Raw genomic sequence first — 15406 nt, 5'->3', positions numbered from 1 at the left:
CCCCCAAATTTACAGAAAAATCGGCGCCCTTGGTAATGGACCCTTTTGAACATGTTGAGATAGGGCCCATCATAAACGGTGCTGTAAAATGTAAATTATTATTTAGTTTCAAGTTATAGCTTCATTTGAGATTTCAATTTAGCTGAATACTTTAGCAAAATTATAAAGCAAAGTGGAAAACCAGGAACCCTTCAAGGGTCGAGTTACGAAAAATGTGAAAGGCTGTTTTCGCATTTGGATTGGCAACGCTAGACTGGGACTAGCTGAAAGCTGACTGTATTGCTAGTACAATTGGTACTCAACGTGTTATTGTCCTCCGTCCCGTTACTCCCGTATGGAATGAGTTTGTGATGTGTGACTTTTTGTACATACACCATTACTTGCGATACGAGGCCAGTGGAGCCCAGGGGGGGCCAATGAAGAGCCCAAGAAAATTTTGAGGGGGCCATCTCCAATGAATGATTTTATATATCTATATCTATATCTATATCTATATCTATCTATCTATCTATCTATATATATATATATATAATATATATATATATATATATATATATATATATATATATATATATGTGTGTGTGTGTGTGTGTGTGTGTGTGTGTGTGTGTGCGTTTGTGTGTGTTTTCAAGGTGAATGTTTTCAGCTTTGCTGTTCATGATTTTACTCTTTTACGGTGAAAGTGTAAGAATTTACTATTTCAAACAACTAGGATACATTAATACAATTGATTTCTAATATCAGTAAGTAGTAATTTAATCGCTGCATTTAAAATATGTGTGGCTGGTAGATTTAAGTGGAAGCAGAGAAATACACTTTTACAGGTCTAGAAAATAACTTATAGGTTCATGCCTCGACTTAAATGAGGATCTTTCTATTCTTGTGAGCAGCAGCAAACTTATCAACAACTTCTTCAAGATCTAATGATTTAGCAATTTTCTTCAATATAAAGTAATCCTAAGTTTTTCAACCTATCATCAGTCATTGAATTGCCTATATATCTTTAATCTTTTCAAACATGAGAATGGCCTTTCACATGTAGAACTAGAAACTTATATACAGATAATATGTAACTTGGTTTCTAGGAATGCGTTTTTGTAGACGCAAAGATGAACGAAATTCACCAAGGAATCAACTTTGGTTTTCTCTCGTCTTCATACAACTTAATTGTGTTTGGGAGGATTTTGAGTTTACATTTAAATATTTCCAGATCACTTTCATAATACTGGATCATATGCTCCACAATGTTGTAATTTAAAAAGTTTTCACCTGTTCGATGTAGAGTGGTGATTGATCTAATAATTTTGCTACATAATCCAAAGCGTTTTTCCGTCTCAGTGGTTGCTTTATCAATAGTAGGAAGAAAAATGTCTCTTAATATATTATCTTTAGAAAATTCGTTTTCTGCCTCCAATGAAGGAAGAGATTAATCCAAAATAAATTTGTGATATTTCGATGGGGAATGTCTAATTCGTTTCCACAAGGAACCTCTATAGCCTATTTGTTTCCGGCTCTGGAATTTCAGGACCATTTTCTATGCACATCGACAAATATTCTTGATAAATTTGTTCGAATGTTGTTCGTTGAGAGTCATATTCTCCAGACCACATTTTCGACAGCGTTTAAACTAGTGAATCTACAAGAATCAAACCTTCCGACATGTCTGCATCTACTTGAAATAAAGCGAAGCTCAAAGTTACAGCATGACAGCAGTAATATTAAATTTTACCCGAAAACATTCCACCTTGTATAGATGACATTTATTTCCGGGTGGAATGATGGAAGTAAATAAATATCACAAGTTCCAGATTTGGTTTAATACCGCATAATAATATAAATAGTTGTTTGGTAGATAAACTGTAGGCCTATTATTATTATTAATAATAAAGTAAAATGTGATGTACGAGGACAAAAGTGCTTACAAGACAAACGTCGCACAGAAACAGGAACTGACTCTAACAGGACAGTGATTTGCCGTTCCACCCCACTTTAAAATATAAGCCTTGTTCTTTAAGCTTAAGTTTCACTCTAAAGTAAACTGCCAATAATTATCATGTATTCTTAATATTTCAGAAAAATGTCAAAATGTCACGCTCTAAAAAATGGTAGCCTAATCAGTGAAGAAACTAGACATTTGGTGCCCAGGGCAAATTTTGCGATTAGTACCCCTTTCATCTACATCCACACCAATAAACACACATATTAGTTTGCTGGCGCCAGGGCAACTGCCCCGGTTCCAGTATCTTGTTTTGATCTGGCCGTAGTTAAATTACTTTTTGTTACTTTTACCCTTGAGCTCTAAAACTGAGTAATGAATGTGCCTTTACATTATTAAAATGATGAAGTGAGCACTCTTTGAAGCAAACAGAGGAAATATGTTTTTCTTTCCCTAATATCAAACAGTGTTAGAACAGACATTTAAATCGGGACTCCTTACAGCAAAAGAAGTATATGTGGTCCTTTTCTTTCTTTCGTTTGTTTACCTTCACTACTTTTTAGAATTTGACGTGAATTCAAATACACAAACACTTCACACTCACACCGAATGGCCAAAGCTCATCTTTAGAACATCAGCTTAAGATTCGGAAGATGGTGTGATGTATCCCTCGTGGATAAATATTTCAACTGAGGAGATTACCAAGATTCTTCCTCGGTGGCCCTATTGACTAATTTCCCTTATTTCTATCCTCTGAGTCTCGGATGTTTCAAAACCTTAAAATAAATTCAAATGTAGTTGAAATAACGCTACTATCCTGTAGTCGATGCTAAATTAATATTGTAAGTTTTGAGATTAGATTTGAAGGAGGGGCATTAATTAGTATATTCTGTTGAAAATCCATGTCACCACTGCATAATTCCTACAATGTAATTTTCTCAGAAGTGCTTAATGCTTAATTTTCTCAGAAATGCATATTTTGACGCAGAATTAATATAAACCTGTGATAAAAATTGGTATTCACTGACTGAACTTACTGAATGGAATATCTGTAGACCAGTCCCACAAACATCAGATAACAGAGTGATACAACCTGGTCATGGGAGTAACTACACTTTTACACAAAACAGCATTACTGCCGCGACCAAGTTGTATCATCTCGGTATCTTACCTGATGGTTAGTAATCAGGAGATTGTAGAACTGGCTCTGTGATAAATTTCGGAATTTCTCTAGTAGTAGCAGTTTTGGAATTAAGCTACAGTTAAAATAGTTTAAAAGATAATACGAGTACTTCTGAAACATTTATTTATAAAGAATCACTGATTTTTGTTAGCCTCATTTCCCCAGGCTTTAGTTAATAGAATAGGCCCACCAAGCGCTGACTCCGTTTTCCTTGGAGATCGCTAGTATCGCTTATTAACATCGCAGCAGAAGGTTTCTACTTAGTTGCCACGGCCAAGAGCGTTATGAAATTAGACGTACTAGAGACAAGACCAGAAGGTAGACGAGAAGGAGAACCAGTACCAGTAGCAAATAGTAGGTGTTGATAGTATTCAGTATCATATTTTTTTCGAACTATTGGGATATGAACAGCAGAGAGAATGAGAGAAATAATAAAAACTTCTGCTCTCTTCTTTTACTGTATATTAAACAAGACCTCTCGATATTATTTAATAATAATAATAATAATAATAATAATAATAATAATAATAATAATAATAATAATAATAATAACAAATTATTTAATGGATGCTATGCATTTGTTCTATGTCGCCATAATCGATGGAAATTAATTACTTAGTGTACGAAGACTTCTTTCGTCCAACATGCAGATTGCTTTTGCTTTTTTTTTTATTCTTTGTCGAAAACAAAGAAGACAACCAGATAAGGGACAGAGGTTAAAAGGAACGTTCAGATGCTGAGATCAATGCATGCATCTTACAGATTTAGATAAATTAGATCTTGCTGTACTCCAAACAAAAAGGAGCCTGAAGATTTTTGCTCGGAACGCATACTATTGCAACATACGATATTCTGCAGTTGGTAACTTTGTTGTCGAGATATGTTTCGGTAGTAGTTTAACTTGCGGCCACTATTAATTCACCGTTTGTCGACCTATAGCAGTATCATTCTGTGTGGGGGGCCGCTAGGGGGGCCAAAATTTTGAGCAAGGAGGCCTGGCCCCCCCAGGCCCACCCTTGGCTCCGCCACTGTACGAGGCGGAGGGTCCATTAAAAAATTCACCGTCCAGGGGCCACCGGGAAATTTCCTGGTTTCCTTCTTGGCCAGTACGGCCCTGGAACTGAGATGCAGAAATTCTAGTGACTCTCAGGAGTAAAGTTAAAATCGTCACATTAGGAATTATATCGCAGCCTAGATATAATTTTTCAAGACGGCGGTCTTTCATTTATTTGCGTCTCGTTCGCAAAAATATTTTCTATTAATTTTCGAAGAAATCACGACCCTTTGAAAGTTACGAATTATTATACTTTTAAATTTGTAAATAATATTTCGAGTAGAGGAAATATCTAGTAGTTTGTGTATACCTGAAACAACAGTTCTGTAGTGTGATGTTCCAATCTTTAAAAAATAAAATGTTTTAGAGCATGTTTGATGTGTTCCAAAGGTAACATATCATTCTTCATGCTCTTCTTGCAGTCAGCACCAGTATTATACATATGGTATCACTGTCATTGAGACGGCAGAGAGAGACATCTGTTGTTTAATCTGTACAGTTGTGAAGAGAGCAAATTTTAATTGAAGTTGTCAAACGAAAATAAGGATGGCGTCATTTAGGTATACACATGCTGTTGTATGTCGAATTCCTCTTTCTTTTAGGACAAGAGGAGAAATTGAGTTAGAAGAAGCGCGTCGTCAACATGAAGCTTACGTTCGTGTCCTTCGGGAGTTGGGACTAGATGTAATTGAGTTACCACCTGATGAAAGCCTGCCCGAATGTGTATTCGTGGAAGATACCGCAGTGGTTTGTAACGGAATAGCTCTAATAACGAGACCAGGGAACCCGGCAAGAATTAAAGAGGTAGGAATACTCAGTTTCATTTGAGTGATTTTGGAAGTAACATTAATGCTTGTTCTATACGTTGTTTATTTGCATTGTCTAATTGTCCGCAGTGCGTGACCCCGCCCCTCTGTCACACTTAATGCAGTGGCAATTTCGAATTCACAGATGCATTTTAATTACAGTTATTACTAAATTGAAAATCTCCCACTGGTGTTGGTAACAGGTAAGGGTAAATGGGAGCATCTGAAACATGAGTAACTACGTTAATGATTTTAGTCATTCTGTAAGTCAAAATTTGGCCGGTACTGCCTAATGTTAGTAGGAAAATGCCTGCACGTTTACTTTTAGCACATCACTCAAAGTAATTGTTTAAAAATATAATTCTTTCATTAATTTCCTTCTTATTGTCTCCTAAATGATTTGTGCTGAGGGACATGAAAATATCTCACTTGGCATAGATAAAATTGAAGGGGGACATTAGAGTTAGTTGTTGAAAAGTTAAAATTCTTTTACGGTTTGCATATGAATACGGCATCTGGATGTATGGCACAAAAATTAGTGCAAAAAAGACAACAACCTGTGCTAGGTGGCCACTGAAAAACACGAATGCTGTCAAACCAAGTCAGGTAGGACGAAGCTGGGGAGCCCGAGCAGCAATGAAGGGAGCACGAGGGTCAGCAACAGTGGGTATATTCGTATGCGAGGGAGATGAAAGGAAGTGGATTTCGGCAATATAAGAGTATCAATAGTACTTGTCATGATTCCATACTAGTAGCGCTCCACTTGTAAACATATACTACCTTAATACACTATGTAGAAATACGTCACCGCGAAAATAGTACAATCGAGAGTAATTACAGTAATTTTTCATATAAATTCACTTATTTTATCCGTCGTAAAACACTTGTAATGATTTTACACTAGTAACCCTGCACTTGTAAACCTAAAATGCAGGTGTATTATTTTATATTTAATTTTATCGCGTGCAGAATTTTTTTTTTTAAATATTTCTTTTTATGCAGATATTGAATCTTAGCTGTAAATCTTCCAAAATGTGGTGTGCCAAAAGTAAACTAGCACTTTTTTTTCTTTTAAATTAATTTTAAGAGCAAGAAATCAAATCAGGAATAGTTCCCGAAGAGCTGGAAATTAATACATTGGCAAATTTTTATTTGAGTCATTTCATTCAGTGACAGGAACGGCCTCAATGTGTTAGGGGAGTGTGAAAATCACTGTTGATTGCTGCCGATCACATGTCAAATGATAGTGCAGCATACTGTAAACTGGCAGCCACAAGTTGCATATTCTTTTGTTGAGATATGAGGGCCGAAACTTTGTGACTGTAAGCTATTTTTAGGAATTAAAGTGTTCACTAAATTTTCTGAGCGTGCTAGCATATTGTCTGAAGATAAACAGAAAGTTTTCTTTACGAACTTCTGTGTGACTGTTTATTTATTTATGTATTTATTTCGACATCAACTTTTTTTAGCTTCTAAAATTGAAATTGTAACAGAGCAGGACTTGTAATGAACTTATGTTGTGCGTAGGATCAATTGAAATTTATATAAGCTAGTATATTGCTAAATAGTGGTACATTTTTTGAACCTTTTATCCTGAGTTTTATATTAATGATTGTTATACAGTTCAATTTTTGTAGCAAAGAGTATAAGTAAATTTGAGTTATCTATAAACATAATATTTTTTGTATTCGTTTTTTTTTTTTTTTTTTTTTTGTCTAATAATTTTGTTTCGTAATGATTTGTTACTATAATAGCTAGTATTGGTGACAAAGGGTTCTCCATGATTAATTCGTGGTGTTTGAACGATTCAAGTGTTTTTTTCAATATCCAACGATGATTCATTTAATATATTCATCTTTTGGGTTGTGCTTCTGCGGAAGTAGATACTTCAATAAGGCTGAAATAGTAGATAATTCGTCTTTTGAATCTATATCGTTAATTCTCGTTTTGATATTTCCTTTTGTTATGGAAATGTCATCCTGACATGGAAGAAACCATTGTTTTCTTAGTGATTATTATTAATGAGTAAATGTAATGCTTTAGTTGAATACTTCTTGACTTTAATTACTCAGTGAAAGAAATGATGAATATTTAGGATAAACTTACTTCTCAGGGCATTAGATAACCCTTTTACGATTTCAACAACTTGTTTCTCCTTCGTAAGGTTCGGAGATACCTACTGCAAATTTACACATTCAAACCAGTTGAAGAAGAAAAAAATGTGCCCTCATACATTGTGTGGTATTGGTTTTCAAAATAGTGATTTACCGAGATTGCAATTTTTCCGTATTATTCTGAGGCTTAGTCCTTTAGGGACAGCTATTGAAATCGGTCTTTAAAAGAAAATCAAACAATTTTTTTATTATATTGCAATAAACATAATGCTTTATTTGATAAATGGAACGCAAATGAACTTATAAACCAATGCATCTTTGTCCAAATTTCTGTTTGTATACACCATTAGTCTTCAGCGAAACAATCAGTTGTGTTTATATCCCACGTCCATCTCTAAAGGATCACTATAGGGACAGCTATCAGTGGTAAAAACTAAAAGCCATTCATACCTATACCCATTGAGTGACCATTTGACAAATTAAACACAAATGATGCTTATAAACTACACTCATCCTCAACGGAACGTTTAGCTGTGTATTTATACACACATCCGTTTCCAAAGGGTTAAAACTGTGTGTAATCTGTATGATAACCCAGGAGAATAAAGGAATTGCAGTCTATTGCTGCTTCGTGTTTATTCTGTATGAAATAGTGATCTAATATACCATATTGGTGACTTGAAAGTAACAGTAAATTCTCTCTTATAGGTGGAAACAATTAGAGCGGTTCTCAAGAAGGAGCTTGATCTCCCTATAGTTGAAATTAGTGATGAAAGTGCTAAATTGGATGGTGGAGATGTCCTTTTTACAGGCAAGTTTTGTTTTTCTTTGGGTTGTTCTCTAGATATTTATAATCTTTTATATAATAATCCTTTTTAAAAAGTTTTTGCTTACTTTTATTTAGGAATCTTAACTCCTACTGCAACTAAGGCGGAAAAAACGGATCTTACCTTCTGTGTTCCTATTGAAGGAGACTTCTAGATGACGGTATCTGTTTCTTGTTATGATATATAGGGATTTTTGACAGAATTTTCGCGAAGTCCCAGGAAACTTTACAAATTTTGTCTCTTTGTAGAAGTAAAAACCCGCCAAAAATTCACAAAAATAACCTGATATGTAAGTAACAACACCTGTCATGAAATATTTGCTTTCGTTCAGGAGATATTGCTGTATTACCTGGCAGGGAAGAGTGGTTCCACGTAATGTAGTCGCTTACGCTCTCGCCTTTAGTGCTAGGCTGGCCATCTTGAGCGAAGTTTTCTTGAATGTTCCTAATTCACACTAGGCGAATGCGTGGATGCTACCTAACATAAGGATCCCAGACCAATTCCTTCCTTTCTTACCAATTCCCCGGACAGTGTGATCGCCGAGGGACGTTATCCCTCATGAAACGGGCTAACATGGCGATAGATGCCGAAAGCCCAGAAATTAATTCCTAATCCTAATCCTGACATGGAAGAAACCATTGTTTTCGTAGTAATTATTATTAATGAGTAAATGTAATGCTTTAGTTGAATACTTCTTCACTTTAGTTACTCAGTGAAAGAAATGTTGAATATTTAGAATAAACGTACTTCTCAGTGCATTAGATAACCCTTTTACGATTTTAACAAGTTCTTTCTCCTTCGTAAGGTTCGGAGATACCTACTGCAAATTTACACATTCAAATCAGTTGAAGAAGAAAAAAAAAATCCTTGTTGAAACTGTACAAGGATTATTAAGTAAGATGCATGGAGAGGCACTTTTTCTCATTTCTTTTCTCAAGGATATTCTCATTTGACGTTGATACTGGTGTAGTGCTAGCAAAGGAAGGAAAATTGAGACGAATTTTCGTATTTAAAAAAAATCCTGAAAAGTCACGTTTTTTTTTTTTTTTTTTTTTTTTTTTTTTATAAAGGCTCTAGTTACCTTCTCCAGACACTTACAAGAAGAGTAAGAAGAAGAAGAAGAAAAAAACTTTCTGGACCAAACACCATTTTTTTTTTTTAAATATAAGAAAGTACTTTATATCAGTAGTGACGGAAGAACACAATTTCATTAAGTTGAAAATGAAATGCTGTTCTTGTGATATTTAAATTTTAATGTTCATTTTTCAGCAGTAATAGACGTGGACGTACGGCTCAAAACATTGAAAGGAATTGTTTTGGTTTAACGTCTAACGTTTATGACCTGTAAACCACTTATGATTAATAAAAGTGAATGGTTGTGAAATTAAATTTTTCGTGTACTCTCCCGCCAGGAATCGATTCCCGGTGGGGGCACTCGGTCGAAAAAGTGTAAAACGCTTTTTTAGGCCAGCCATCCTGAATGAGGTTTTCCTGGTGGTTTTTCCTCATTCACACCAGGCAAGTGCTGGGGTGGTACCTAACTTACAGGTCCCAGGCCGCTTCTTTCCTTTCCCAGTTCTTTCTTCCTTCCATTTCCCCGGATAGGGTGCTCGCCGAGGGACGTCATCCCTCAAGTACGTGACGGGCTAAATGGCCTTAAATGCCGATAGCCTAGAAATCATCCTAAATCCTAATCCCACCAGGAATCGAACCCAGGACTGTATGCACCAAAAGCCACTGGACCAACAGGGAAGGCGCCTACAGTTGAAAATGGAATCCGAACCACCGTAATGGGTTTGATTTTTTTTTTTTTTTTTTTTCATGCTCTCTGACCGGGAATCGAATGCTCTTTTGTTTCAAGAACGAAAAGTAACGTTCTTTCAGGAAAACATGTGTTTTCTACCAAGAATTACGGCATCAACAAAAAAGCGATGGTGAAACATACCGCGGGTTAACAAAGATTATTGTAAACCAAATCTTTCTACTTCCTATTTTTTTCTCAATAACATAAATTATAACATTGGTTTCTAAGAAAAGGATAAACCTAAATCAAATTTGGTTTTTATAGCTTAATCTGAATTTGCTTATTACTTAGGTCTTGTGAGCTGTGTGAATTGTGTGGTCATACAAAAACCTCTTTTCCCGCATTCAATTTTCAATCACTTGCTGATAGAACACTTCTTGGATAGACACTCTTTACATCGTGACGTTATTGACGCGTACAGCCTTGCAAGCGTGCTGAAATATACTTCCTTACTAATTGTAAAGCACGAAGGGGTAAAGATCTGTAATAAAATTATCTCACTGTTAGACAGTTGATCCGAGATGAAAACGAGCACGTATTTAAACCCTCTCCAGAACGGTCGTTTTCTTCATGGGAATATTTTTCATTCTTAATGATTTATAAATGAACCACTTGTATATATATATATCCTATAAATTCTGAAATCAATAGCTGTATTTCTTTCTGATTACGTTGGCTGGATGACGTTTTCCGTATCATATATTCCTGACTTTTCGAGATGGTCCCGATTTCAGAGGCAATGACCCACGTTCTGATGTGCTTCTGTGGGGACAACAAAATATTCCCACTGTGTTTGATTAAGTAAAGGACGACGACTGCTACTACTATTAAAACAAAAAGTATTATTTTTCTGTTAATTACCACTATGTTATTAAAGGTGAATTAATTACCACTATGTTATATTTACCATTACCACCAATATTTTGCATTTTAATTTTCTTTTCTCTGCTGTTAGTTTTACAGCTGACCAGATAAAATAATCGTGAGTATGAATAGCTTTCGGCGAATTGAAAATAACAACATAGGGGAAGCAAAAAATATATATTAAGAAATTAGAGATCGTTGATTATTTATTTAAAACATTTAACTATTTGGTGAAATGAATTGACGACAATGGATGTGCTGTGCTCAGTCATTTCGTAAGTTCTATCACAACATTAATACTGCTATAGCAGAAAGAGAAATAGGAATTCCTCATCACTGTATTTATTGCCTAGGATGTTCAGAATACACTACACTAATAGTTATCCAAAGTGATCTATGGCTTTCACACATGCCTTCAAGTGGCGTAGCCAGTCAGCAAATCAGACACCCAATGCTCATTTCAGAACATGGTCTGGTTAAGGGACTTTAGAACCTGCCCTAAAAAAATATATATATTTACATTTTATAATGGTTTTGACACCTTTACCACAAAAATACACTTCTATTGCTTCACGATTACTGCACAGATGGGTAATAACAGATGGGAAATGATGTCCTCTCTGAACATGAGAAACAACTTGACGGGCTTCCTTACTGCTGTGGGCATAGACCTTGTCATTTTATTTCTTTAGTTTCTCCTTAACCGTAACTATGACAGCCTTATCTGTAAAGAGAATGTTCTTGTACCCACTGTGCATGTGCCAAGAAGAAGAAAAGAAATAACTGCTACTTTATTCTTTTTCTGTGTGTGTAGTGATGTAGGTCTGATTAATACTCAAGGAGTAGGTAAATTGAGTATTTACCCATCCCAAAAATGGATATATATTTAAAAAAATATTTAAAAAATTATTTTAATCGTTAGTCATACGTGCGGTTTTTTACAAAGTAGCTAAACATTGGTCACCATGGATATTTTATATTGAAATTCTAAGCAGACCTTTGTTCCATAGGGATTTTTGTTGTACCTTTTAGAGCTAAATATATTCCGAAGTAAACCGTCGTGGTTTATTATGCTAAGAAGTAACAGAGAGACTGATTATTTTGTTTCCACAAAATTATTTATTCTTCCTACATATGTAAATAACAGAAATGTCTTAGGTGTATTGCAAATGTATAATAAAGTATAATGTTGCTAAACTTGCCCCATCACAAGAAATTTAACCAAGAAAGAAAGAGCGTGCCCTTTTTCCTATTATTATTCTGACAGTTATTCTTATTTTCATCGTTTATCTACTACAAAAAAACTTTTTTTAACGCCTAGGCAATATCGATCTACACTGAGATCTTGGTCACCATCACAACCGTTGATGTAACGTGATGCTTAATATTATTAATGTTGTAGTCCTGTAAATTTGAAGTGAGACATACAGTTTTCTGAAGAATCAATAATTGTTTATATATATCACTTGTTGTCTCCACTGCACAAATCACCTTAGTTTCTTGTATGCCCTCCCTTACATTGATTAACAAAAAACGTAGTTGTCCCTGGTAACGTAGTTTTTGAATGTTCATAGATTAAATGGTAGTGAACTTAATTTCCTGAAATTGGAACCATCGTGAAAACGTGGAAAAGCAGTTGTAGTTTAAGTAACAGATTACACCTTTTTTTTAAAAAATATATAGTTCTTTAGTGTCTTTTTTTAAGTTTAACGTCCCCTGGTTATGTCCTTTATGCTAAAGTAGACTGTGATTAATGAGGTCTGGATTTTTATGTAGTATCAAACAGCAAAATATGTACATAAAAAATGTAAAAAAAAAAAAAAAAGCCCAAAATATGCTATTAAATATGTAATATCCAGGGAATTATGTAATATTTAAAAAACCGAATATATATATATATATATATATATATATTTAGAATGTAAAAAGTAATGTGCTATTTTTTTTACAGAAAGATAAGCAGTAAATTCTGAACAGTCCGTTATAAAAGAAAAACTACTTCTACTAATTTTCCAGGAGGTAATGTACCTAAAATGGAAGCCACATTTCCTCGCTGAATTGCTATGCTGATAGGTTGTATTAGAAAAGAAGTAGCCCGCTTGTCACCCGTAAGGTGTGCAATACGTTGGCCTACTTCTTTGATGAAATTTAGCCCTTCGAGGTCCCAAATGCCACTCGATTCAATGGCTACGGGCGCGAACATTTTCTTCTTTTCTCGCATTCTCTGCGGGTTGCAATAGCTCCTTCTCGAGATGAAGAAAGAGTGAGATTAGATGACGCGAAAGTGTCAGAGCAGGTGCAATCCCAGAGAAGCATCCTTCCCCTCTTCCATGGTACCAGCGTCATGCCATCTGGTCTTTTGCCATCAGATCTGTTACACCCCACAGGTTCACGAACAGATGGAACTTTTGCCGATGTGAGTGCTCTCCAGATAATGCCATTCACGTTCGAATGCCTCATATGTCTTCCGGAGCTACTTATACAAGACAGACCGTGTAGACCATTCTGATTGACTGATGCACCACATTTAGAGCATATATATAAAAGAAACAATAAAATGTTATGGTAAGAAGTAAAAATAACGTTCTCACGTAAAAATAACTGGTCTGCAACTTTCCAGTTTAAGCTATAATACTACGAATTCCTTTGAACAAGTAACTTCCAAATTATATATTTTTTAATTATACACAAACACACACTATCATTAAAAACAAACGCTGTTTATCAGTTCCATATATATATATATATATATATATATATATATATATATATATATATATATATATACGTATATATATATATATATATACGTATATATATGTTAAAAACAATGTATTGTACAAAACTTCACTGCATATATTTCAGTTTTTCGTCGGCGGAAAATCTTGCGCGATTCATTTTGATTTACAATGCACAACCAAGTACCTTTCAATGTTCTCAGAGTTCATTGATAAGCGTGTGTCGGAGACTATATTCTTATATGCTGAAAAGGATCTTTCAACATCACATGATGTAGGGGCGTATTTCAACAAAAGAATATTTTGGGGGGGATATATATTCTGGGATGGGAATCGCGATTTCCCCACTCGGAATCTTATACACACTATCAAAGGCTTCATATCCAGGTTTTCTTTCCAAAACCAGCTCAAATTTTCTGTAAACTCTTGTCGCCATCTTCACCTCGAACAACATTTTTTTTCTCTTACACTGTTTACAATATCGAGACTCCTGCAATGAAAGTCCTGAAGATTTAAGTTTCTTTGTTTTCTGAAAGGAAGCCAAAGTTGCTTGCAATGTATGTTATGGTTGAGACAATATCAGGTTCATTAAAAAGTGGCTTGAGCTTCACTCATTGAAATCGTGGACTCTGGTGGGAACATGTCAACTACAGACTTTACGTGCTTAAAATGTTCGTTGTAAAACATGATCGCCTTTATTCAAGGTCCCCAACGTGTAACTACGGGTTCAGGAGGTAAAGGTACATTCGACAAGTGTTGCCTGTAACATTGCAGTCGCTGCGGAGCTTTCACAAAAACCTTTTTTGTACTGGATATAAATGTGTTCACCTGAGGAAAATTGCTTCTCACTCCGTCCGCCACACGTTGGAATGCGTGAGCAAGACAAGTGAAATGAATTAAATTCGGGTACAATACTTTTAAAGCTCTTGCAGCTTTCAGCGTATAAGGAGCAGCATCAGAGTATAAAACCAACACTCTTTCTTGGTGTCAAAGTACTTTTAACCCACTGTTTACAAATCTTGCTATTGTTGTATGATCAGTACGGTCTAGTGTCTGGAAAAAGATTAAAAATGGTTGAGAGGGAGCTTCGGTGTCTAATTTGCCAACAATTAGATTACCTACATAGCGACCCGCCAAATCTGTAGTTTCATCTACAACTACCCATATGCACGAGTCCCCTATTTTACTCCAAATGCTCTCTATACTTTCCTGGTAACAAATTTCAAGGTAATTTTTTCGCAACATCGATTTATTTGAAATTTGACGCTTACAATATTTTTCCAGGAATTCCCGGTATTCATGTACTTGAAGTTTATACCAAGGAATATTAGTAACCACCATTGCAGAAAACGTCTTTGAAAAATTCGTTCGTTGTAGAAGTCCCCTGCTGCATTTGGGTCAGAAAAATTTTCTTTCCACCAGAACGCAGTTACTTGTTTCTAGTGTGGAGGGCGCTTTTCTTATGTTGTTTCAACTGCGATTTCATACAGCATCCGTTTTTTTTATTTTTTTATTTATTTATTTTTTTGTCACATGCTGTATATAGTACGACTTTACCATCAGTCGTAAATGCTTCATCTATTTCAACCCACAATTTTAATTTCGCTGCTAATGAAGACGTGACCGGTGCCATCTTATTGCCGTTATCGGATAAACATTCTGAATGTCAGTCACACCAATTCTGCACTTCACGAGTCCACAAATAATTTATTGTCTGCTGTCTGAATTTCTTTGTTGTATATTCGAGTACAAAAATGAAGTCAATTTGTTTAACATTAAAATAAATAAATAAACCAACAACTTCAGTACGATTGCGAATATCTTCTAATGGGTGCTTTAACTACAGTTACAATGAAGTAAGTGCTCTGGGTATTTAATTATGCAGTGGTTCTATGTACGACAATCTACCAGACACTATGAGACAATTTGAATAAACGAAATAAAACTAAAGTCACTATAGATGGGAAAGCAAACTGCCCCTGCTAAACTAAGGATATACATCTATTCAAACGTGACCATATGAATGAATACACCAACAATCAGTAAGATCAAAATAATCCAAGTTTGGGCCAGTTTCTCT

The 15406-nt window shown here is 35.2% G+C and overlaps 1 protein-coding gene across 2 annotated transcripts in view; it reads left to right on the top strand.

Moving 5' to 3' along the window:
* Positions 1 to 4570: 4570 nt before the first annotated feature.
* The window catches only part of LOC145690239 (N(G),N(G)-dimethylarginine dimethylaminohydrolase 1), a 40536-nt gene continuing 29700 nt past the window's right edge, over positions 4571 to 15406 (top strand). The window contains exons 1-2 of one of the 2 annotated variants that reach the window (XM_081764933.1): positions 4571 to 4977; positions 7802 to 7904. In XM_081764933.1, coding sequence (XP_081621059.1) covers positions 4720 to 4977; positions 7802 to 7904 — 361 coding nt within the window. In that variant the 5' untranslated portion in view covers positions 4571 to 4719. The remainder of the gene's footprint in view (positions 4978 to 7801; positions 7905 to 15406) is intronic. The other variant, XM_081764935.1, reaches the window with a different exon arrangement.

The sequence above is a fragment of the Thermobia domestica genome, chromosome 7 (genome assembly GCF_964235325.1).
Source record: "Thermobia domestica chromosome 7, izTheDome1.hap1.1, whole genome shotgun sequence".
In the NCBI taxonomy this organism is placed as follows: domain Eukaryota; kingdom Metazoa; phylum Arthropoda; class Insecta; order Zygentoma; family Lepismatidae; genus Thermobia; species Thermobia domestica.
Note: the sequence above shows the minus strand (reverse complement) of the source record. Positions and strands in the feature narration are given on the sequence as shown.